Source organism: Vipera berus, assembly GCF_964194415.1.
Source record: "Vipera berus genome assembly, chromosome: 1".
Classification (NCBI taxonomy): domain Eukaryota; kingdom Metazoa; phylum Chordata; class Lepidosauria; order Squamata; family Viperidae; genus Vipera; species Vipera berus.
In genome coordinates, this window is record NC_138202.1 from 230,248,023 (window position 1) to 230,275,252 (window position 27,230).

At 39.4% G+C, this 27,230-nt stretch overlaps 1 protein-coding gene across 1 annotated transcript in view; it reads right to left on the bottom strand.

Moving 5' to 3' along the window:
* The window catches only part of DST (dystonin), a 315,143-nt gene extending 300,231 nt beyond the window's left edge, over positions 1-14,912 (bottom strand). The window contains exon 1 of the mRNA XM_081346025.1: positions 14,771-14,912. Within this exon, the coding sequence (XP_081202151.1) occupies positions 14,771-14,861 (91 nt within the window). The 5' untranslated portion in view covers positions 14,862-14,912. The remainder of the gene's footprint in view (positions 1-14,770) is intronic.
* Between the last annotated feature and the right edge of the window lie 12,318 nt (positions 14,913-27,230).

Consider the following 27,230-nt stretch of genomic DNA (forward strand, 5'->3'; position numbering starts at 1 on the left):
GATGGTGCCCCTGCATTCCTCCATACAATCGGGGTTCTATCCTGCCCAATGCTATCATTCAGTACTGTAAACAATAGAGTTTATTGTGTTCCATACACTTCCTCCTCTCACACCATCCTGTTCATACTCTAAGGACAGCAGTTTTGTTTCCGTTGTCTGTCTCCATTCCAAGGTCACAGCTCTAGCCTTTTGTTTCTGTGTGGGATTCTACTACAATCCTGCTTTCATTAGTGCATAAACCATTTCTAAATAGTGCATACAATCCTAATTATGCTAAATAATGTAAAAATTAATATACCTCTACATCCTATTTCCTACTCCCCTTTTCACTTGGGCAATGTGGATGACAGGGTCCAGATCTGTAACAGACAAACCGTCCTGAGGAGCTCTTATCAGTAAGAGCCTGATGCTGCTCTGTTCGTTTCAGGAAGTGCAAAATGAACAGGTTCCATAACAAGAGGACCCACACATTATACAGATACATGCCAAAAGTACAAAAATGACAACAGTTAAGTCCATGGGGAAGAAACTCTTTCCTCTATCTCTTATTAGAAATATATGAACATAATTTGTATTCTAGACCAACTCCTATTGCTGGTGTGTTACTCATTTCTTCTGAAACCTATGAAACCAGTTATGAAATATTTTAATAACAGTTCTTAGAACATTTCAGACCAAAGTATAACACAGTTTTTCTTAAAATTTTACAGAACTATTTGCTGGACAACTCCTAAGAATTGTCAGACCACATGCCTGCAGGATACACAGAGGAGACACTGATGTTAATAGCACTATTTGATCTTCCAAACTGACACACATGATACAACAAAGGAGATTTTTCATCCATTCTTTGATGTTTTTTGTGTGAGGTAGGCTGGTAAACATGGACTTTAAATATTATTACCCTGGAGATAATTTTTGACCATCTACATCAAATATTTTTGTTCAACTAGAGTGTGGGAAGAATTTTTAAAAATCTATTAGAAGTAGCTAGGAGCTAATTAAAGCTTGGAGTGCTCTAGATTTAAAAGAATAAAACCTAAGAAATATATCATGCATTACAGTTGGTATAAATCATAGTATATTTAAATGGATTGATAGTCTCACTCAACTGCTAAATCTACATATGTATTAATTTATTCTTAGCATGTTATATGAGTGCAGCCAATTGCAATTTAATCAGCAAATCACAATTAAATAAACAAAAGGTTAGCGTATCTTAAAACTATAAAGTAATTTCTGAAATACTAATGTGGCCTAAAAGCAGTGAACAAAATTCTAGGTGTTTTCTTCTATATAGCTGACAGTATCTACAGCTTAACCAAGAAAGATTGTGGAAATGGATGCAAAATAACTGTCCTATCTCTTGCAACACTGAGACAGGAACATCTTCACGCTGTCACCTCAATAATAATAATAATACTTGCTGCAAAATCAAATGAGTAAAGCAGGTTTTTAAAAAGACAATTTTCTTCTTATGCTCAAACCATAACTTCTGTAATCCAAAATACATGAACCATTGTAACTCTTGACTGCCCCATTCTCACGGTCCAAGTAGGCAAAGAAAACCAATGAATCAGCAACTGTCTTAATTTGTGTGTTGTGGAGAATAACAATATAAACTGATGCTTTCAAACTTGAAGATGGGGTGGGATGAAAATAGGAAAAAGAAGCACCATAATGCACTGTTTCAATGCCTGTGAACCATTAATAATAATGGTTTGGCACGTGCAATAGAGAAGCATTTATAGTAACTTGAGAAAGTAACAGATCACTAATGGGTTATGTTCCAAATAGGAGAACCTGATGTAATGACAAATATTTATATCTTTCTCCTCTCTCATTTTCCAATTGACAATCTGCAAAAGAATGTACAAAAAATAACACTTTTACATTGGCTGTTGGCTGATCAATTTATAAGATCATTTTCATATTCCCCTAATTCTGAAGAGAGACAGAATTAAGCTGTTCTGGATGAAAAGGCTATGTTCATGTAAAGAAAAAGAGAGAGAATGGAAACTAACGTGTTTCTTTTGGGCGAAGACTTGGTGGATGTTGTTCAGAGAAGTTAAAAACAGAGGTCAGGTGTACTTGTGATGACCATTTGCTTCTGGCTATATACACTATTTCTTTAATAAATAACTAGATACTTAACGGACATCTGCTGCCTCTCCTACTCTAAATTTATCATCCAGTCTACAGAGTCCAACCCTTTAGATTCCTGAATCTGTGGTGGTGAAATGTACAGACATCTGGTCTCTATCTTTTCTACTTTTCCTTAACCCAATTCTTAAGATCAGTGGTGCAAATAGTATATGATGGAGCATTATATGTCCCATGTACCTCTGCTCTTTCTTCACCTCCAATGCAAAAACAGAGAGAAATGGATGCCCCACATACAGCAACATATTACAGAACTCAACCTGTGCAGCTCAGGCTGTACTGCTGAGAAGACTTACTGAAGTGTTCTCAGTAGACATAGTGATTCTAAAAGTGAGATGAGCTCAAGTGTCTTTGTGAAGCCTGGAGAACCAGGGATAAATGAAGACACAACTCTTGCAATATTTGTGCAGAAGAAATAATTTTAAGTAAGTACAGCTCTGCAATCCCGAAAAGGCAAAGCTAATCCTTGCTAATCCTCTTTGCATGCAGCAAGAATTCCCAGAATTCTCAAACTGAGTTTTCAAGAGACTCTGGGCTCTATGGTGACTATTTGACCTAACAGTCTGGCTGGGTTGTCTTCCTTTAACAGGCTAGTGTGGTTGATATGCCATGGCTAAGCCTAATGTGATTTATCTGACTTTTGAGCAGTATGGTTTAATAACCAAGCTACTGAAATTATTAAAAAAAATTCTGTAGAGTTATATAAATATGGTTTTATGCAAGTCTATCTAGTTCTACTTTATTCAACAAATTAAAGTTAAAAAAAATACCAAGGCTTAAAGTAACCGGATATTCCATTCATCATTAAATCCAGATACCATATCAGATACAGTACCAGAGCAGTTATATTTTACCCCAAGAATTTGTCCACTCTTTTTCCTAAAAAGAATTCTGCCACAATGAAAAAAATGTTCAACATACAATTTTATAACCTTTAGTAATCCTAATAAAAGTACTAGCCCAATATGGAAGTTTGGTATTTTTCTTATCCTCAGTATTTTTACCTCTTATTTTTATAATTTTACATTTTTTTCAAAACTAGATTTCTTTTTCCCCATTTGCCTGGAAAATCTATTATGCTGAAAAAAGGGCTCCCTGTCAGTCTCCCAGATATTTTCCTAGCATTGCCCAGAAACTCAAGAGGTTTTTCCAAAAATAATAAAATAGAAAAACTGCAATGTGTTTTGTCAGTGAGAAAGGTTCTTTCTTAGTACTTACTCATACTTTCCTCATATTTTTTTCTGACCGAGAGTATATGGTTGGAAACCCAAATGAAGCCAAGGTGGAGAAACACAAAAATTATGGGATTTACTTATCGGTTGATTAATTAAACACATTGATGTAGCTGCCCATCTTACAAAATGTACAACATGTACAATAAAAAAACAAATCATATTAAACAATATTTATAATATTCCACAGCTATCAGTTTCCATTAAAAAACTTTTTAAACTGCCCCTATATACTCAAGCCAGCTCTGCTTAGTCTAGTCTTTCTTCTATAGTTCAAAAGGCCTTTTCTATTAGAGGTAGTTCTCAACTTATGACCATTAATTCGACAGTTGTTCAAAATTATCAGAGTGACTTGGGAGTGGTCCGTGAAGTTCTGTCTGTTGCAGACCTCCACAAACAAAACAGAACCTCCTTTTAAAAAAAACAGAGCTCCCTACAGTCTGGTAGGGAGTACTACTTCCTAGGAAAATAGCACAAAATTGCCATGAGGCTGGCAGCCTCTGCAAGAAAGCTGAACCTCACATCACATCAGTCGGGTTCCTCTGCAAAAACCAAAGGTATGTTTGGTGTTGCTGGTCCCTGGAGAAGGTTGAGAAGCAGGCTGAGCCCTGCAAGTTCCTCAGGTGGCTGGATGGGAAGTAGCCCTCGGCCTACAGTGTATGAACACCCTCCGTGTGCCAGTTGCTTCTGCTGACCAACTTTAGGCTCCCTTGCCTGGCTGACTAGGGAACCCCAAAGGACAGGGAGAAGAGCACCAGGGGACTCGGGGGTGGTGAAGCCTTAGGAGGCCTGGGTCAGGCAGGCCTGGAACTATACTAGGCCTCCAATGGCCTCCCCGAATCCTGAGGCACTCCAAACTCCATTAAATGACCCGCATATTCATTTAAGAATTGCATTAGGGAGAGCAGTGATGGGGGAAGATCATTAAGTAAGATGCTTCATTTAATGACTGTCACAATATGCAACCATAATGGCAGGCTCCATTACGATTACAAGTCAAGGACTACCAGTGTTCAATTGATTTAGACAATCATCCATTCTCAGCTGTGATTCTGGGTAGTGAACATAAGATTAAAAGGCAACAAAAGCAATAAATGGTAATAATAAACAATAATGGCACAAGGACACCATAATTGCACCTGAGTACAATCTAACTCAATCCATGCAGGCATGATCATTTCAAGAAAAAAAAAGAACACCAAGAGATACACTCAAACTTCAGGCTTCTGCAGAAGGGAAAATTCAAGGACTTATTAAATGCCAGCAGGATCAAGACCAAATGAATCTCAGGGGAGTATATTCTTGCAAATTACTTTGGTTAGATGAACTTTTCCAGCAAGTGTGCTCACTTTACTTTCTTAGTTAATCCAGTCATTTCACTATTAAGGAATGGTTCTGTAACTAATACAGAATATAGTTAAGAAATTATTTTCAATTCTAACAGACTAGAAATAATCTTAAATATTTGGCAAGCATGAATCTATACTGTATATTCTACAATGAATGTGGAATTATGAAACATGCAAGAACAAGGATATACATTTGCTCAAAAGTCCTCTGGATACAGAATTATAGTTGAAAATTGTAAAATTCTCACTATATTGCAGTAATTTGTACAAATCATCTGTACATTTTAATTTCATAATAACCAAAATTTGAATACAGTATTTTATTATCCTTCCCAGATTTTCTATTATGTAGGAAATTACCCTTGCAGGATTATTTTCTTTGTGGGGAAAGAAATAGTGAAAGTACCTAATAATAACTTGTATTAAAATATATAAAATGAACATTCAGAGGCAGATAAGGCAAAATTTTAATCTTCAACAGCATCAATTTCTTTATAATCTTGTTGCCATCTTGTTATCAACACAGCTCTTACTTTTCAGGCAGCTGAAGAACTCATACTTCTCCTTGGCTGGCCTCTATGAAACTGCTTTAACTTTGTATTTTACTATGGTGAGTATGAACTGAGTAAGAAGCAGGTACCAAATATGAAACCCATCAATGCTCATCCAGACTAGCATCATTTGCTATTAAATTCACAAACGCTTAAAAGGATGAATTACTCACTTGTAACAAACATCTACAATGGTGCTCATAGAAATGTTCATATTCAAGAGCTTTTTTCTCACAGAAATGTTAACCTCAACAGGCATTTCAAAGATTTGATTTTATTTAAAAATATTTAATTACTATGCTGCAAACTCTAAGGGAGTTTCTAAATATACAATAAAATATATCAAGAATATTTTAAAAAGCATAAAACCTAACAGGGCGTTTTAAAATTATTTTCAATGACCATGTACAATATTCCTTTCTTGTTCACATACCTCTCTCCATGAAAGATCCCTTGTTCCCACATTCTCTCTATATAGGCATCTCGAACTTAAGCTGCTACAAGCGAGAATGAGTTGATTAGCCTAAGGGCTGCATAGCTAAAGCCTTTTCATACATTGATATAAAAGTCCAAAACCAAGAAAATGATAACCATCACAGTATGCCATTAAACACAACCGTTGAAAATTAAAAACCTTACTATATTCTAAGTCAGCTGTACTTCCTGTCTACGAAATCCAGTTCTGAACTAGATAAATTTCGTCCCATACATTTAAATTTCATCTCTTGACCAATAAACATATCCCAAAATTCAAAATGGTACATTTAAATATTCTAAACAATACACTACTTCTTGACTAGATATATAAACTACAATGCAAGTACAGAAATTAAGACCTAACCTAAGCAAAAATAAATGTTGCTATGCCTTTCCATACTGTGATTTTTTTATCATCCCATCTATGCTACTATACTTGCTTAAGGTTGGGGGAGGAAAGGAGGAGGAAGGAATATTATATCTCTCTGCCACTTTCAGTTATTTATAAATATAAAGGCAGGATTTAAAAAATATAATAGTAAATAAGTGAATTAAAAATGAAAGCAAAAGGAGAGGAAGAACTTTTTGTTCACATAAAGGTGGTTTCTTACAGCTGGCTTTGAGAGCAAATGGTATAAGAGAGAGAGAGAGAGAGAGAGAGAATAACCATCACCAGCCCAACACGCACACCATTTCTGTTTAAAATGCATTCCTTACATGCTCTTAGGCATTACATAGTTACCAACACTGAAAAAAATGTTCATGTTTCAGATTCATAATGTCAAAACATAAGATATTTCTTGTTTGCAACATGCCAATGCAGTTTCTAAGAATGCATAAAGAAATTCTTGATGCATGAAGTAACAATTATCCATTCAACATATGGTTGCAAACCCACAATTGTTATGATTCAGAAGGCACACAGGACAGTCCATTAAAAACCAGCAAAAAAGCAACATTTCTCCCAAGCATGAGAGGCTAAGCTAACCCATTAGAACATTGCTACTGGCTGCTATCCTGTCCTGATGCACTTAAACCATAATAAAACCAATTGCTAGCACTTAAATTTCTCTGAGTCACTGCAAAGATAAAACCACCGAATCTTGGCAAAATAAAACTAATGTAATTAGGCTGCTCTAGGATAAGAGAGGTTATGATCCAATCAAAGAATGCAATTTGTGAAATGGTAACTTCCTAAGTTACTATTTTTAAAAATCTAGTGATACTAAACATGCTTTGTCTTAGGAGAATATATCAGGACTGTAATGCCCTTAGTGGTTAAGAATTCAATTGCTTGGTAGTGTGGAGGCAAGCCCATTTTTTTTTGCTGGCAAATAAATCAAGGTTCAATATTTAAGGGTTCTATGTGAACCCAGATCTAGTAGAAATATAAACATCAACATGATGTGCAACATGGTTACTTGGAGGGTAACCATGGCAAAAGAACTGGAAGATCATCTGTATTCTTATTACTGCCATACAGAGTTGTAATATGACAACAATGTGTCAGTCACATAAGGAATGGTTCTATATACTAAATATCTTATATGCTAATTCAGTAGTGAGCTTTGGCAGTGAACAGCATCAAAATGGTAGGTGTGACAAGGCAAGTGAAGCTCTGTATCTTTTAAATGTTGCCATGCAAATTGCACTCATCTAAAAAGGGGCAGAAATTTTGACTGCCACTCATTTTACATTTGACACTTCAACACTCTTGATCCCCCCCCAACCCTCTGCTGACACCACTGGCATTATGTTGTCATTTTAAGATCTATTTGTTTTACATAGATACTAAATGCCTTGTTTAAACAACATATTCTAAAAATAATTACAGATTTGCCAGCAGTTATAGATTAAGATGGTTATTAAAATTACAATGGGAATTATGGTATTTATGTGATAACAGAAAATAAGCTATAGTGTAAAATATAGACTGTACAGCTATGATTGAAATGGAAAAAACGTATAGGCAAAACTTCAGAATATAGCTTATTTTAATATGGTTAACCTAACGTAGTTGTGAACCAAGAAATATGTCATGCTCAACTGGCCCTTTTCCAACAATTTGATTCTCTATATCAAGCTACAAGGTAAACAGGGAAAATGCTCTCTTTTCTCTGCCAACACTGTTTTTAGATATTCTCATAGTTAATCTTACCAGGCTTCTTCCAAATAGAGCACCATCTTATGTTTTCTGAATCTTAATATAAAATAAGTAACTTATCTCCCAAATGAAGTGGTTTAAGTGACTAATCTTGTGGTTGTTATCAGGAAAATCAATGAAAGCTCTGCCTAAAATAGGCATATCAACCATTTGTTTTGCTACAATCGTCACGAATGAACTTTGCAGGCTAGATTATTATTTTTGGAGTTATACTTGCTTGAGGTATTAGTCATAATTAAGCTATTTTTGCTGTACTAAGGTGCTATAGCTACAAACATAGTTACCTGGAGGATGCAACATGTGCAATTTAATTTTGACTAAATTGGAGGGTAACCATGACAAAAGAATTGGAAGACCATCTGTATTCTCATTACTGCCACACCAGAATTGTGATATAATAGTACTGTATCTGTCAATCGCATAAGGAATGGTTCTATACACTAAGTATCTTGTTGTGCTAATTCAATAGTGAGCTTTATTTAGTCAAAATTAAGTTGCGCATGTGTGTGCTCTATAAAGCATCATTCCAACTTGCATGTATGGAAAGCCCTATGCACAGATTCTCAGTCTGTATGACCAAGGGCCAAAGCTTGGTAAGGCTCTCCTAATTCAGCCATGCACACAGAGGTCTGTTGCCTGCTCCTTGCAGATGTACAACAGAGCTAATTTTAGCTCCAACTGGTATAAAATGTCACAACTAGCATAACTGGGTACTGTAGGTTCATCTTAGAGTAACGAGGTTCCTGCCCCATTACAGTAATCTTTTAAAGAAATAATCAGGCAGATCATGTATTTTTGCTACTATTATTTTTTAAGTGACTGTTTATTTAGAAATACAACAGAAGCAAAATGACCAGATATTAAATGTAGTAAAAGGCTTGCTTACTCTAATCCTTTGATTAACTGAATCAGCACATTTCTACAGATCATGTTCTACAGTCATATTCTGCAGTTTCATTCCCAGCCCAAGTGATTTAAATACCACTTTAACATTCTGTACTATGGCATCTCACGTTGCCAAGACTATCAAGAGATTTTTTTAAAAAAAAATGGTTGTAGGCAAAGAATACCACTCCAATGTAAAATATGCTATTATAAATCAATGGCTGGAGTCCTTAGTGGTAAATTCATTTTCCAAAAGATACCTGAACCTATTATTTCTGATGGCAAACTGATCCAGTTATCTATGAAAATAATCAATGTCAGTAGATCTCTTTGCATATGCAAAACTGTAGAATTATTACCCAACACTAAGATAAATCTTATGAAAGCAAGAGAGCTCTGCATTCACCTTTGACTTCCAAAGTATTAAGCCATCAATATAAACTACAGAAAAAAGGGCTCTCATTTTTATTTTAGAAACTTATTTTTAAACCTTCTAGAAATATAGCAGTAATTCTCTTGTGGAAGAATTCTGTCCAGTGAGCTTTGATTCTACAAGCTGATTTGTTGTGCATCAACATACTGATACAAGTCTGAAGAGTTTTTTCCAAAGAGATCCTCTGGTTTTGTCATAACATACCTTATATCTTACTATTTCTTTAGGCAAGATGTATTCAAAATAAATGAAAAGCAAAACTTAAGAAATTCATTGTATCATACTGAACAATATTAATCCTGCGAAGTCCAAATATTTTAATACTATATTTTACAGTTTGGTTTATGATTTAAAGAGTATCCTTTTCTCCTTTTCAAAACTTAATATAAAATCTATTGCATGGAATATTTTCTCCCAAAGGGAAAAAACCAAGGCGTTGTCTTTTAAAAAATATTCCAGGCATGCAACAGTATGACATTCATAGATATTACTCTTTTAACTATGGTAAGAGTTCATATTAAGTGCACTTAACTTTAAACATATTACAGGTATACGTAATAGGAAAAACATACTTTTAAGCTAGTAACTGTCAGTAAAGTATTTTTGACCTTGTTGCTTCAGACAATGAGGAGAGAAAGTTCAGCACTCTGACTTGTATTAGTAGGACTTCACCACTTAAATTGCCTAATTCTGCGATTGAACTTATGTATCATCCTAAACTATACTTTAATCATGCTGTATTGCATAAATTACAACTAAAAGTGCATTAAAATATTGTCATAAATCTTAATACATGAACCACAGTGGCTGGAATTGCCCAAAATGCAAACATTGATTCACAAAACACATGAGTATATAATGTAGCTTATTTTGGTATTGGATGAAATTTTGTGTTTTCTTAATCAAGCATATTAGGCAAACTCAGACATTATGATTTAGCATTCCCAATTAACCCAGTTGGCCTTATTCATCTAACATTCTACGTCAGTTTTTTGGGGAAATCTAGCTTGGAATATTGGATGAGTAAGGCCAGCTAGATCCATAAAGAGTGCTAAGTCATAATGTCTAGTTTGCCTAATAATTGTCCAAGCTCCTCTCTTCCTGTAAGTTGCCAAGCCTGTTTCAGCTCTCTGTCATCTGAATCAAGAGAGAGAATTAATGTCTTTTGAGCCCTGGTAGTGCAGTGGTTAATGTGCAGTATTGCAGGCAAACCCTGCCCATATCCTGGAGTTTGATCCTGGATTTTGATTCAAGGTTAGCTCAAGGTTGACTCAACTTTCCATCCTTCTGAGGTCAATAAAATGAGGACCCAGATTGTTGGGGGCAATATGCAAATAATGTTTACATTGTAAACCACCCAGAGGGCTGTAAAGCACTATGGGGCAGTATATAAGTTTAAATGCTATTAAAAGGACCTCCGAGATTCTAAAATAAATAGAAAGTGCACAGGAACCCATTGTAATTCAGGTTCATATTAGGTATCCCTCACTGGAACCTCCTGATAATCCTTCCAATCATTTATCATTATCCCTAATTCATTCCTTTGCACCCTGCTATTCCAAATAAAGGCTAAAAAGATTTGGAAAAATATCAGCATTAACGTATGAAACAACTAGCTATCGGAAGGTCCTATAATCAAATAAAGCTATAAACCTTCATTTGAACCTTTGACAGATCCCATGTTTGCTGGTTTCTTGCTTTGGATAGTCGGATCCTTATCTCACTAATTCTTTAAAATGTCTTTATCAGATAGATCATTATGACTACGTTCATATTACAGAATGAATGATGGGGATTGAGGCTGAGAGATCATGGATTACCAAAACCATTGGCCCCAATTAAACTGAGACTTGATGAAATGTTTTATTCCAAAGAAACTGATTCATAAAAGAAGACATTTTCTAAATGTGAACTCAATGGAAAGATAAGCTCTTTTTAATTGGTGCGTATCTTGAACAATATTGGATTGGTTCTCATCTCCAACTATGAAAGGGGAGAGCAGATTTAATTAACAAGCTTCTGTCATTTCAGTATAACTGGTCCAAGTCTCATGAGAAAACGGTTATTTCAGCTCAAGGGCATGTATGACTAATAAATACATAGTAAATGAATGAAAAGTAGATGCAAGCAAATATGTTGCAAATAAAAATCTATGCCCACATATTTTCACATGACTCTACTTCCCTACCAAAACTGTTAAGAATACACACTGAGATTATTGGGTTTTGTTACCTCATAATTTAAACACGGCGTCTTGTTCTGTCATTTTGATTTTGAATCACTGATAAAATTAATGTTACCTTTTTTTAAAAAAATAAGTAGGCTGTAGCATAAAAAAGCAAAGGTATATCACTTTTGATCATTTTCAGAGAAACAGCAAAGAAGCTATTTTCTGTTCATGAATAAATGGTTGTATTCGTACTTAATTCTGTATCAAGCAAGATGGTCAATTTTTCTTCATTAGAAAGCTGTAGAGATTCTATGTGTAAAAATAGCAAAAAAGTTAATGTATCAGATACAACCAATTGGTGGCTTCATTACGAATCCCAATACATCTTTCATTGTTCTTTAATGTCATATGCTGGTGGTATTTATTATGGCATTGAGTTATTTATTATCACAACTAGATCTTACTTAGCAATGTTTGAAGACAGACATTAAGTTTTACATTTACAGCAATCATGGAAGTATTTTTGTATGTATGTGGTATCAATCTTAAAACTCAGTAAGCTATCAAACCAATCCATACTCACTGAATATGATTTTGAAATCATACATTAATGATCTGATAATCATACTGTGTCATGTAATTCCCACCAACAAAATCAACAGTCAGGTTTCTACAGCTGACACTGCTAGTTATAGTATTTAACAGCTGTGCTGCACATAATTTAGTACTCTGATAATGTCCAAGAGTACTTTAAAAATCAAGCATGTGATTATCTTAGAATGCATAACCAGAATTTATTTGATAAAAGACAGTACGATAATGTACAAGGTGTAGTATATTCAACATTATATGAAATGTCATTCCCTATTGACAGTATGCATTATAGCTATTCTTTGTAGATTAGGTTAGTAACCATTCCAAATCAGGGTAACAGTTACTCCAGTGAAGTCATCAATGCTATACTGATGGATTGAGACTACATTATTTTACAATGACTTTTCCATTTCTTTCCATCTTTGCGAGTCCAAAAGCCTATGAGTGTTTTCCAGGTGACATACAATATTTCCCAAAGTTTCAAATAAAGTCATCAATGACCACACTGGTCAATCATTTAAAATAAAATCAAAGAAGAAAGAGAATAGGATTTGTTGAGGTTTAGGCTAGATAATCCTTGTTCTTTTTTTATCATTGTAAAGCTTCTTCTATCTTTCAAATGTCAGACATAATGTGCCTGCCTCATACAGCTCTTGGGAGAATGGTGCACTTTCATATCCTATCTAGGAAAAAGTAACAGATCATCTCACAATTCTAGAAACAACTTCATGCTATAATTTGGATACATAATTGACTTCACATCCCACAATTCAGCAAGCGATCTCCCCGGTTCTTTGGTGTTCTGCCAATGTAGATATGTTTTCTGTTTACTTTAACTCCAGCCACACCACAGTGCTATCTATTCCAAGTCTACGGAATGGCACGGCTACAACTTTTAATTTGGAATTACAAATTTCTTTTTGATCTATCACTAGGTTAGAAGCAAAAACTATTCCAGCAATGGTTAGTCACATCGAATAGGAAACTAAAACCCTGGACAGTGAATATGTACCCAGTTCTAAGGCCTACTGTAATGACTTCATAATTGTGTCCATGTGATTCACAACTGTAAGGTTTTCCTAAGGTTTCAACATAAATCAAGAAAAATAACTGATCAATGAGAATATATATGCAATATGCATAAAAATCAGGGTAGTACAGAGGCTTCAGAATTTTTAACTAGGAATGCAGAAAACTAGGTTCAAATTCCTACATAGTAATAAAAAGGTAAATTAAATGAGACAATACAAATAAGTAAACAGAAGATACTTTAATTCCAAGTAAACATACAAAGGATTGCAGGTTTTTATTTCCATACCTTTTGCAATTTATAAAGTTTAAATATTTTCATTATACACTGAATTATACTATTGTAATTTGATAACTAAGAAACTGGAAAGAAAATTACAATTATACAGGTTTAGAACTGTTACACTGAATAGCTCAATGTTTGTCACTAAAGCAGAGAGCCACAGTATTCCTCCTTTATAACCAGTCCAGCAAAAACTGGGCTAACTGAAGCCTAATGCTTTTTAATTGTTAGATATAGCACATGCTCCATCATTGTGCAGACACAATTGGTTATAGACACAAAAGAATAATCAAATATCTTTTAATGCTCTGTAAGTGAGGGTGACCCACTATAGATTAACTATAACTAGTAAAGTCAATTAAAGGTTGAATATGAAGATTTTTTTCTCTTTCAATAACAAAAACTAAAAAGGGTAACTGTCATTAAAACTGTTGAGAGATCATTTAAAAGCCTGCTTAATGTGAATACAATCTTCAAGACTTTCTCTTACTACTTGATGGCACAAAGAGGTGTTAAGTGCTACAGGTGCAATTTATAGAAGAGCAGAGAGGCAACGAAATGTTTGGGTTTTGCAATAAATATTGGTTATAGCTATCGCATTACCTCAGTCACCGTGCTTTAAATATTACTACAAAGAAATCTACTGACTTCAAATCAATATCTAGCATAATGTATAATTTTATTCATATCTCATAAGATAACAATAAAGCCAGTTCTTTTAATAAATAGAAGAAAATGAATTTCACTATGGAGATTAAAAATTCCAGGGAGTTTTTCCTTAAAGGCCTTCCGCTGTTGCCCTTGCCTAATGCAAGATGCTAAGTCATTCTGGTGACATTAGTTGTCTATGAGCTTCAACAGGATGGAGTTTTAAGCACAGATACGCATGGCAATGGAAAGTATTAACATGCATTTTTATTTTTAAATTGGCTTTATCACGCCCACAATAAAGGCTTTGTGTGTGTGTGTGTGTGTGTGTGTGTGTGAGAGAGAGAGAGAGAGAGAGAGAGAGAGAGAGAGAGAGAGAGAGAGAGAGAGACCTACTTTGCCAGAAATTGTTAAGTTATTCAGACAGCAACTCACTGATGCAAAAATGAAAACTGGCCTTTGGTATAATGCAGCCCAGAATCATCTCAGCAGTGATTGTTTTTTTCTGCCATCCCAGAAAGGGATGAAAAACATGGGAACTTCTAAACGCTTTAAGCAAGCAGAAGAGCCACCTTCTACCACTTAACGATCCCTCCACTTCTGTTAAGACAAGAGATCTGCCCTCTTTCCCTTAGCAGCCCCGCGGAAGAGGCTGCAAATCCCAGGGACCCGATTCCGCCTCCTGTTCCTCTGCAGCCCCCCCAGCAGCTACCCCAGCTCCAGACTACCAAGCGCTGCAGCCCAGGACTCCCTTCTCCTCGAGATGAGCTTGGCCACAACGCTTTACTCTACCTTTGTATTTCTCCAGCACATCTTCGTAAGCCTGCAAGTACTCCTGTTCCTCGGTATAGGCACGACCACCAGGAGAAACAGAACCCGCCATGGTTGAAGTTTTTGACCCTGTCTCGGATCAGGTGGCGCCGAGGCTCCCGGCCGCCTGGAAGCCTTGGAGAGAGAGAGAGAGCGGCACCAGAAGGCGGGAGGGGAGGGGAGGGGAGGGGAGGGAGGGGGCTATCGCGGAGCAAGCGGACCGAGGAAACGCCCAGGCCTCCTCCCCCCCCCCCGGCGGCGTGGGAGCACGTGTGTGCCGCCAATCGGGAACGGGCGGCCGCCTCCCTCTCGGATTTCACGAGCTTTCGGCTCCGGGGTTTTGGGAGCGCGCCCCCCCCAGTCGTCGTGTGTGTGTGGGGGGGGGGTGTTCGAGGGGAGGGTGAAGCGTTCACGGATGCCACCGGCCGGCTTCGGAGGTGACCTCCGGCTCTGGCTTTGCCCCCCCCGACCGTCTCCCGCAGTCCGCACGGAGGCTCTGCCGCATTCGTTCCCCCCAAAGCCGCGCCACGGGCAGCCCAGCGCGAATCGCCGGGCGCTTTTCACGCCCGAGCCATCCCGCCTAGCTTTCTGCTCGGGAGGGACCATCCGAGGCAAACAAAAGGCGGGCTTTGTAATTTTGGCGGAAGGCGGGGGGGCTGCCGTCCCGATAGGAAAGGGGCTTTTTACGAGGCTGTGGCGTTAAGGAGCGCCCTCGCCTCTTCTTAACCCGACTGCCGGAATCGGGGCTTGAAGGTGGTAAAATATAACGGGGTTTGGGAGGGGGGGGAGGGAGGCGTGCTGGTGAAACTCTGGGGATGCATTAAGGTTTATTATCCTCGCTGATACACATTATAGAAAGCTGGATCTGTGCCCAGCGTTATGTATGTATGTATGTATGTATGTATGTACGTACTCAGCGGCTGGAACCTAGGAATACACCAATTACGACGAGCGCACAGTCGATCTTGAGTTAGGCTACTCTGTGCTCAAAGCACAATCAGATCCCAGATTTATTTATTTATTTATTTATTGCTGTCTGCCTTTTGAAACAGCTGTCACTCACATGCCAGACTCTCGGCCAAGCGCTCCTTCTTTCCAAACCTCCCTCCCTCGCCCCCACCTCCGCAGTTTCCAAAAACTACCGTTCTCGGAAGAGAAACCTGCCTCCCTGTAGATGGCCGAGCGAAGTATGTATGTATGTATGTATGTATGCATTTAATATATGTGTGTGTGTGTGTGTGTATATGTGTGTATATACACGTATATATACATATACATATATATACATATACATATATATATATACATATATATATATATATATATATATATATATATATATATATATATATATATATATATATATACATATATATATATATATATACGTATATATATATACGTATACGTATACATATATATACGTATATATACATATACATATACGTATACGTATACATCGCCCTATTCCCGTAGGACCTAAATTGCACTTCCCCCGACGCTTCTCTCTTCTTTGTGGAAGGGGAGGTCTCTTCTGCCGAGCTGGCGTTATTAACCAGCCCTCCCTGCCTCCGCTCTTACTCTCTTCTCGGGTGTTTTTTTTTTGCGAGCGGTTGTTTTCGTTTCCCAGGCACAGCCTCCGCCCGGCCCCTTCTCGGACGCTCCTGACACGTCGTGGCAATGCCAGGAATAACTCGGCGCCCCCCCTCCTCCCCCTCTGACCCGTCTGGAGAGGAGGAGAGTCGGTTTTGCGGACCCAGGCGCCCCACACCGCTTCGGCTGGCCATGTCAACAACAACAACCACCTCCGCGCTAGAGCCGGGAGTGGCGTCAGGCCAAAAGGCGGAGCCAAAGTCCTGCAGGTGTCACCGCCGGTCACCCTTCCGAAGCAACGCGCCTGGCTCAGTAAGAACCGCGCATGCGCTCATTTTGCAGCACCCTCCCCTCCTTCTGCTCTCGTACGCCGCTAGACTGAGCATCGCCGCCGCCGCCGCCGCCGCCTTTCCCTGCCCCGCTGCATCCGATAATCCAGGGGTCTTCAAACTTGGCCCTTTTATGACTTGTGGACTTCAACTCCCAGAATTCCTCAGCCAGCTATGCTGGCTGAGGAATTCTGGGAGTTGAAGTCCACAAGTCATAAAAGGGCCAAGTTTGAAGACCCCTGCGATAATCTGTTTCGCCCCAGCCGTACTCGATCCGGTTCCCAGTTTCACCACCCCTATAACGGAGCTCTTCTCCAGCGCACGAATACTCCGGAGAGCAATCCTCCTATTATTCCGCCGGCCCGCCTTTCTTATTTACTAGCCCGTTATTCCCAAGAGCCTAAGAGGGTGACTTTGCAGAGCCTCATGCTTTCCCGAAACATCAACAACGGCAGAGGACGCTTCGGGCTTCCTGCGCCGCTGTGGCCACCGCAAGCCAGTTCTGGCGGTCACCGGAACAGCAGGCTTGGGAGATTGTTCCCCTCCCTCCTCCTCCTCTCCTCCTCCTCCTCGGTTTCATCTCCGCCAGGGCAAGTCCCGGAAGTGATTTGCAAACCGCAATCCTGGAGCCGACGGAGGGAGAAGTGGGGCGAGGGACCACGAGCAAAATCCCTTTCTCACGCGTTTCCTTTTCCTAAGCTTCCACGAAGACTCGGAAAACCGCCGCTTCGGGGTCCTTATTTGCAAGGAAAGAAAAGCGGGTGGAAAGACTCCACGCTTTTCCCACTGTGTTTTTTGCAAACGCTGCAAAGCAGGCTCGCCTTTCAGGAAGACAAGGAGATGGAACTACTACGGGCTCTCGTTTCCAAGGCTTCCCTGGGAAGAATATTGACGACCGCGGGCTATGTAATTTTTTTTTTCAACGCTTAATTTGCTTTCTGGAGTTCCCAGTCTTGTTGCTCTAGCAAGCTTCTGGACTTTAATAAGTATAAAACGAACTCAAGTCTCTTGGTAGTGGGCGCCCGAACAGATCCTCTCCCCTTTATTGTTGGTGGGGGCGGTCCATGGTCCGACGTGGCGGTAGGAACCCATGCAAAGTCCCTTCAAGCACAAGGCCAACTGGACGAAGGAGGAGCTCCATTCAAACGCACCCACAACATTCCCACAACCAAAATTAATCAGCTTTCTGCGGGAGTCAGACGCTGCGACTATGTTTTGTGTACACACACACACACACACACGTCCAAAATGCTGGCCATCTTGAGCTCGCTACATCAGCCGGACGGTTTTCACGATCTTTACTTCTAATGCACTAGTCGAAAATTTCAAAGCTTGCATTTGCAGACGCTTGTCGCCGTTCCGCGTCTACCCCAAACGCGTTTATCCGCCCAGACAGAAGAGCAGGCTAAATAAACTAGCTTAGTCACCGATCCCGAAAAGCCGAGCTCGCTAGACAGCGATGTTACAATGCTAAGTCCCTCGGAACTCAATGAAACCTATTTCGGAGTCGGCATAGAATACACAGTACACTAAGCAAGCAATAACCACTTTATGATCTTACCCCTTCCGTGTAATACACAAACGCCAATACACTAACCCACCGGGCGATGGAAGTTTCCTCTTCTCGGCGGCATACCTTTACTCTCCCATTTGTCTCTTACCGGCTATCCTGAGTACAGCTCTCTCAGCTGGGTCTAGGATAGGTCCTCCTTGAATCTTCCTCTTGGATCTCTCGTGTTTAGGTAGATTCCACGGTAGGGTGTCGCCCAGAGCCGGAGAGAGGGATCCAGATTTTTGGCTAAAATCATCATCATCATCGGAAAAATCCGCAGAGGAGGAAATGGAGCATCTGTAAGAAGCGTTTCCCGAGCTCTAAAGAAAAATACAGAAGGGAAGAGAACAGTAAGCATAGCGGCGACTGTAACAACAGAGGTAGACATTTTTCCCCTCAGATCCAAGCGATTTCCCCTGTTTAGATCGCCCTCTAGGAAAATCAACACTACCCACCCGCCGCTACTTGACTGGTAAGCTACCCGCGTTTGAAAGGCTCCGTGGGCAAGGGGCTCACCATTGTTGCTTAGACGCTGCCGGGCTGCTAAAATCCCACAGCCTGCAACGCCGCGGCGAACAGGCTGAGAGGAAACGCATCTGCGGGCGGGAGGCTTTCAGGAAGATGGGTGGCCAGGCGCTCTGGCAACCGGCACACGAAGATCCCGCCCGAGTTGCCCAAGAATCAAAGCCAAGAGGGGAAAGGGGGCCGGGAAGAGAGAAATTTTAAAAGCAATAGCAGCAGCAGCAGCAGCTCCGGGTCACAAAGCGACATTTGGCTCCCCCACCAGGCGACAGGAAAAACGAGCCGTTCGCTCTTGGATGAGTAGCGGGGGAGGGAAGGATGCCAGCCCCAGCCCCCCGATCCAGGATGCGGGCCTTTGCGATGGCAGGGCAGTTGCCGAAACCACGCCCTGGTAAGTCCCTTTCCTTCCTCCCTCCCTTCCTCCCTTCCTTCCTGGAAGGGGTTTCGCTTCTTCTTCCCAAAACGCTCCCCACCCCCAGGTCACCGGGCTCCGAGGCCGGCAGGAAACGCGGCCTTTCGGGCAGCCGGGAAGAGCACAAAAGGCAGGTGGTTGGGCGGCGGGGGGGGGGGGTAAACACCGCGCCGCCGGCTCGATTTATGACCGCGTCTTTTACGGCGGGCGGACTGGAGAGCTTTTTCTCAGGGCAGCAAAAGCCGCACCGCCCGAAATGTAAACAACAAAAGGATGCAGCGCAGGCAGGAAGGACGGGGAGGGAGGAGGAAAGCGCTCCTGCTGCAATTTCCTGGGACGGTTTTCGATAAAAGAGGGTGAATGGGAGGAAGGGGGCAGAAGGCAGGTAGGGTGCCTTTGATTTTTCCCTCCCACCCGAGGGGGGAAAACAGTGGCTACATTTACGAATCAAGAGTCTGAGATCACGCCAGGCCTTTGCTGTGTCATTCATTTGGGCTGTGGCCCTATGAGAAGCAGCAGGCCGAGGTTGCAGACTTTGGATCCTCTTGTCCTCTTCACCATCCCTTCTTCTTCCCAGCATGGCGACCCTCTCTCGTGTGTCTACACGCAGGGGTCTTCAAACTCGGCCCTTTTATGACTCATGGACTTCAATTCCCAGAATTCCTCAGCCAGCGTGCCTGGCTGAGGAATTCTGGGAGTTGCAAGTCCATAAGTCATAAAAGGGCCGAGTTTGAAGACCTTTGGTCTACAACATCCTTAGATGGGCTACAGCCAGCTTGCAGGATCAGGTGGCACCCTCTCCACCTGCGTTCCCGCCCGCCTTCATGACTAGGCAGCGCACTCTTGCCCCACCTTTGTGGAGAATTCCCATTAGCTGCCTTTTGGAGTGGGTCCGCTGGTGAGAAAACTCATACCGAGTGGAACAGCCTCTTTGACAGATGAAGGCAGTTCTCTCAGCAGGGTTGTATGAAAGCACCCAACCAGAACTATTGCTGTCCCAATGAAACAGCAATGAAAGCAGGCGTTTTGTCACAACACCAAGAGCCAAGTGACACCATAAAGCATCATCAATTACTAATCAGGAAAAGGAGTCACCATACACAGATCATTTCAAATCCCTCTCCAGATCCTCACTTCCTTTAGAATATTTGTGGGGTTTTTTTCTCCTTTGCTCTTTTGTCAACTTAGTACAGTGAACATGACCGATAACTATATTTTTAATTAGTGCAGTGATCATGACCGATACCTGTATTTTTAATTAGTGCAGTGATAGTGACCGATACCTGTATTTTTAATTAGTGCAGTGACCATGACCGATACCTATATTTTTAATACAGCTTTGTATTTTTGGAAATGAACTTGCAATTTATACGTTAAAAGCTTTTAATATATGTTTACCATGTTACAGTAGTTGCTTGGTTCATTACCTTCAACAATCTTATATTCTAGTAATGGAAAAAATAGAGATCTAAACTGATTTTTTATTCCTCTAATCTTACTAGATTATGAGACACTAAATAGCCTTTCCTCTGTTGCCTTTCCTCTGTTACCACACACTGCTATCACAGTAAGATTATCTGCTAGCTTGGTAATTATTTAAAGAAGAAAACAAGCCATGTTTGTTTTCTAAGAAAAGAATGAAAGTTATAAAGCTTAACCCCATTTATGACCTTAGATCTCAGAAGCATAATTCAATTTTTTTTCTGCATATGTTCAAGAGATACATGATTTCCTGACATTCAAAATACGGTAAATGTTGGATTTAAGCCTTAGTAATTGTTGACTAAAATAAATTTCCAAAACATTTACAGAGGAGCTCCTTTTAAATCAGGATTATCAGTTTTTCTTTGTGTTGAATCATGAGGAAAAGTTTACCCATCAAAAGATAAGGCTAAAAACAGGCAGAAGATAGGCATTTCTTATTAAATCATATCAAGAGTTTATGGACATGGGATCCAGGTATATTTAAGAAGCATTCACAAATTTTAATGCAATAATTGTTTCTCTGAATTAGTATAAAATGTGCTTTGTATTACTGCACAATGCAAAAGCCATGGGTTTTGCATCATCTTGAGTAAATCAGTGGCAGTGCTCGGTTTGGAAATCATATTATGCTTTCAGTAAACAAGCAATAGAATTTTGAATAATCTTCTGCCATAAATCACAATGAGTTCAATCATCACATTAAGGAGAAAAAAATCACATTCTGTTTTAGTATGATATGAAGATCAGCCAATATCAGCTTATTATTTATTCTTGAAAGATAGGTTTAGTCTAATCACAAAACCTTTTGACAACATACTTTGTAGTGCAAATTTTAATCTTATGTACAAAAGGAAATCCTGCTATATTTACTTTCTAGCTTACTTCTGGGTAAGTGTGAGTCATATAAAAACACTGATGACTGATAGTCTTTTTAGTTCTGTTGTAGTTCATTTCAAATTAAACAATTTGGGATATTCCTGGATCCAAAAAGATTCTGGGAACCATAGATTCAACGAAGAATGAAAGTGCATGAACTCAATACAAATTGTATAACTTATTAGTTTTTAAAGCATCAATAGTAAATATTATCCATTTGGATATTTGGACATTTTATTCACATGATTATCTGAGAGACCCAATTATTAAGATCCATACAGTAATTTGAATGGTAGGATGATTTCAAGGAACCAACTCTTCCATATGATGGCACCTGACTAGTCCCCCACAATATTTATTAAACGAACTTCCTTTTAGCCTTTGGATGGCAATTCAATAAAATTTGGCCAGACTTTTGATAGATGATATTATCTTTATTTAGTTTTATATTAATTTGTTCAGCTGCCTTTGTAGTGTATAAGGGGGAAAACATTTTTAAAAATAAAAATAGCAATAGTTTTATAAGTACTACAGAATAAAACAAAAGGAATTTTATTTGTCTGCTGTCTATCATGGAATTTGCTCAAGGTATACCTTTAGATTGCTTAATAATTTTCTGCTGTAATGTTTTGCAATGAAGTAAAAATGCCTGTGTATGAATATATATAATACTTTTAGACAGTTAATGTTGAGAGACAGTGACATACTTATTTTCAATTATTCTTTATTCCTGCACATTCATTGTTGCTGTTAATAAATGTGTGAAGCGTTTCATTTAGGTATTTTTAATTTACAAATGTGTTTTCTTATATTTATCTTTAGGACTTTTAAAATCAGCTCTGATTGTATTTGCAACTCTCATTAATTTTTCATTTCCCTAATCATAATACTGTTATCTGTGGTTAGAGCTGACTGATAAAAAAAAATATCACAGCTCTGATGATGGCACGGCAGGATTTATTTTTAGTCTTTTAGACAAAACAAATATATTAAAATAAATAACATCCAGAGGAAAAGCAGCTGAATCCTTCTAATATCCTGTTGGATAGCTGTACACCACTTCCCTCTACTGGATGTATCTGGCCTAGTTATTTTTCCTTTAATATGAACATATTTGTTGGCTGGAAAGCTTTTAATTGGAATTATTACCAAACGTGAAAGCCAACACTTTAAATGCATCTAAAAACAAACAAATGGATGAATTAATGGCTACTTAACACAACAATCTGGTTTATTCTATCACACTAAACCAATCAAAATTAGCAAAAATACTGTTTTTTTTTTTTTTAATTGAAAAGTTTTAAAATACAATTTTCCTTTGAAAAACCCCCCTTCCCCCTCCCTCCTCCCCTCCCTACCTCCCCCCTATCTCCCCCCCTCCCCCTCTCCCTCCCCCTCCTCCCTCCCCTGCCTCCCACCCCTCTACTTCCCCTCCTCCCCCCCTCCCCCCCCCCCCGACTTCCCAGAGCAAAATACAAGGTATATATCTAAAAAGCAATCATAAACAATCATATACTAACAATTATAAACTCTAAAATCCATCACTCTCTAGCTTATATAGAGTAAACCAATCCTTAACAATACTAAATATGTATAAAGAACTAAAATAAAAGAAAACTAGCATCATTCCCATCTATGTTCTTCCACAATTCACTATTACCTAGACATATTCTCACTTACACATCACAAGCACCTATCCCTATTAACCTCTCTAGCCAAAATAGGCTATAATAGATAGTTCTTACACAAATTAACCCGCATTAACCCACAAAATTTTCTTCCTCTTCCTCTGTAGTAAATTGTCCATTAATTCCAAATTGAACATTCTGTTACCATAGATATCATCCCAAAACTCTTAAAAACACAGCTACCACTTGACTATAAGTATATTGTGGAAGTTCCATAGATTTCTACTGGTCTTATTTTTTAATCTTTTTTGAGCGTTTTAAGGCAGCACGCGTCACCCTCTGTTCTCTAGGATCATCCAAAAGAGTTGCAGCTTGATCTCCTCCTGTACCCTTCTCGTCTATCTGTCCATCTTCATCCTCTTGATGTTCTCCTTCTCCAGATCCCTCTGCAGCTTCCAGAAGTGTTGATGGGGTTGCTTTTAAAACATTGTTGTAAAAATCATGCGCTTGCTTCACAGTACCCAAACAGTACCTTTTGCCATCATACATGAAGCTCAACCCAGCTGGGATCTCCCATCTGAACCTTATATCTCTTTGCTTGAGCTCTTGCACAAGAAATATAAAGTCCTTCCTTCTCTTTAAAATCTTTGGAGGAATTTCTTTTAGAACCAAAACTTCTTGACCAGCAATCACAACTTTAGTATCATAGGCAGCTTGTATAACTTCATCTCTAATTTCCCTTTTTACAAAATAAACCACCACATCTCTAGGCAACTTTCTCTGCTTAGCAATCCAGGAATTCACACGAAACACTTTGTCCATGCCTTGTTTTATTTCAGATGCTGGATGGTTCAATACCCCCTCAAAAGCCTCAGAAACCAGCTGCTTTAAATCTTCCTTAATATTCTCTTTTAGGCCTCTAATTCTAACAGCAAACTGCATCTGGTAAAATTGAGCCAAACTCTGTTCGCTATCCATTTTGTCTTTTAAATCTTCAATTTCCAATACTTTTGCTTCTAATATAACATTCTTTTGAGTCAAGTCTTCCACTTGATCATCCAGCACCTCCACACATTTAGCTACTTTATGCACTGAGGACAAAATGTCTACCTTCATCTCTCTAAGTTTCTGCTCCATCCTTTCTTCCATTCTCTGCTCCAATTTCTCCAATTTCTCCTCCATCTGTGCAAATTTAACACCCATTGACTCCAAAATTAACTGGGTATGTTTTTCAAGATCCTTCGATGTCAATACATCAGGAGAATGCAACGCCTGCAGTAATGATTGTTGTTGCACCGGAGAATTTCCAGCACTCCGAAAAGTTCTAGGGGGAGGTTTAGCCGCCATCTTTTACTTACAATTGTGACGCACTTTCACTTTAAGTTTTAAGCATAGTCCATCAAGCTTGAGAGTAAAATAAAATAATCCTCTTCATCTCTTCACCTTTTCCTCTTGTACCGCTCTGCCTGCTCCTTTAAATCATAGTCCTTTCTTCAGGCAGGGATGGTTCGCAGACGCCTGGCTCTGCTCCAGGAAGTTCGGAGCAGAGACGACGGCCAGCTGGGAGCAACCCAGGCTTCGGGGGAGTTCGATCCTTCAGCCGCCCAAGCTCAAAGCTCAGGCGGCCTCGGAGAACTCTACCCCTACCTGGGGCCTCACCCCCTCCTCTTCTCCCGAGGAGGGGGCTTCAATTTCGCCCGAACAGCTGATCGGCGCTGTTTCGGGCGAAAAAACAAACAGCTGAGCCGCGGGCAGCCAGGGGAGGCTGTCTTCGGCGCCGCGCCGCCAGCGGAAGTCTCAAAATTAGCAAAAATACTGTTAAGTCATCTTGATTGTGTGAAACAACCATGACTTAAGATTATAGTTGGTGTGCTGCCACTGAGAAGCTCCTGCTCCTGATCACCATATTGAGCAAAGCAACTAGTGAATGCTCCAACACTGGAAGTTTTTAAGAAGAAACTGGACAGCTGTTTGTCTGGTATGGTATATAGGGTTTCCTGCCTGAATAGGGGGTTGGACTAGATGACCTCCAAGGTCCCTTCCAACATTATTGTTGTTGTTGTTGTTATAACTTTATACATCTTATTCTGAATATAAAAGCAGTAGTAGGACACAAAACGAAAACAGATTTCAAAGCCAACTTATAGAAGAAATCATTCTTAAGTTTTTATTTCACTTGGACTAACAAAGATCACATGGTCTATGGATTGGACCTAAAGTTCAGAACACTGTTGACTTAGCAGAAGTCACTAGTTGTCTTGGTCTTTGCAATATTTTTTTCCCTACCTTTCAGAATAGGGTACAGGTCATTTGATTCTCTGGTGATCTCCAGTGGAAATCTACCAAGTCTATTCCTGTTTAGTTTTGAAGACTATGACTAAGGAAAAAGCTTTTCAGCAAAGAAGACCTACGTAGCTTTAAAATCAGTTCTATCATTCATATGCATAATTGCTAATGTTTGTGACAAAGATAAAATGCTGTTTTTCCTCATTTGAACAAGAGTGTACAAATAATATGCTACCCACCAATTCCTTCAAATAGAAATGCAGGAAGAGGAAACATATGTGGCTGAGCTTCATATACTTTTTCCATTTACAAAACAATGGTTTCTATGGAGGATGTTATGAAGAACAGTAGGCCCATAGATTATCATGAGTTTATATTTTGTTGCTTTTATAACCAAGAAGGATCTGCTAGTTAGACAGGGCAGTATCTTAGAATCAAACCAGTTCATTACTGTATCTAACTCAGTATTATCTTCGCCAGCCTTCCCAAACCTGATGTGTTCAAGAGGTGCTTGCACTAAAATTCTCACACTATCTTGGGGATTATGGATGCCATAGTCCATCGTATCTATGAGACATCTAATTTGGGAAAACTGGCTTTCTCTTCATCGTTTCAGACAGCAGCTTTTCACATATTTACTAACAGTTATTAGAGACTGGATCTCAGATCTTTTATATTCAATGTGCTTTACCGCGGACCTAAAAATCTACCCTTTTGACCATGAGTAAACATCTACGGTTTATTTTTCAAAATCACGTTTTTTCCTGATCAAGGGAAGACTCCTGCTGTTTCCAAACCTTTTTAAACAAACTATGATAGAGGTAGCCTTTGACTTAGGACCACTTGTTTAATGACCGTTCAAAGTTACAAGGGTGCTTTCAAGTGACTTACAATTGGTTCTTGCTCTTATGACTGTTGCAGTATCCCTATAGCAGGGGTCTTCAAACATGGCCCTTTTAGGACTTGTGGACTTCAACTCCCAGAATTGCTCAGCCAGTGTGCCTGGCTGAGGAATTCTGGGAGTTGAAGTCCACAAGTCATAAAAAAAGCCAAGTTTGAAGACCCCTACACTATAGTCATTTAATCAAAATTTGGTTGTTTTGCAATCGGCATGCTATTTACAGCAGCTGCAGCATCCCAGGGTGACATAATTGCCATGAGCCAACTTCCAGGTGGTTTCCCACAAGCAAAGCTGATGGGGAAGCCCGATTTGCTTAATAACTGCATGATTCATTTAACAGCCACAGCAAAATGGTTGTAAAATTGGGCATGACTTTGCTTATTGACGGACATTCCAGTCAGGATTGTGATCACAAGTCAAGGACCACCAGGAGAGTCTTTCTCCAAGCGTAACTTGAACTGAAATATGGTTTTGGGTGGTAGGGAAGGATACCTTGTTCCCCCTTGTTCCTTGAAAAACACAAATGGGCACACCTAAAGTCTCTTTTCCTTCACTTAATCTAGCTTTGATTTACCACACTACATTTCAGTCATTCCCTTTCAGAAGCTTTTGATATGATGCAACATAATTTTATTGTGTTCAGTAATTATTACTACATATGTGGAGGCATTTAAACGTTACTGAACTTTCTTCCTATGTATCTAAATCAAAACGTTATTGCAATATAGTAAACAAAACATAATACACAATAAAACATTCCAGAATTTTCATGTGTAAACAAGGCTATCGCTGCAGTCTGCCACTTCTATTCACAACGGTGATCTTCTCATGGCATCTAAGCAGCAAAATTTTGTCACA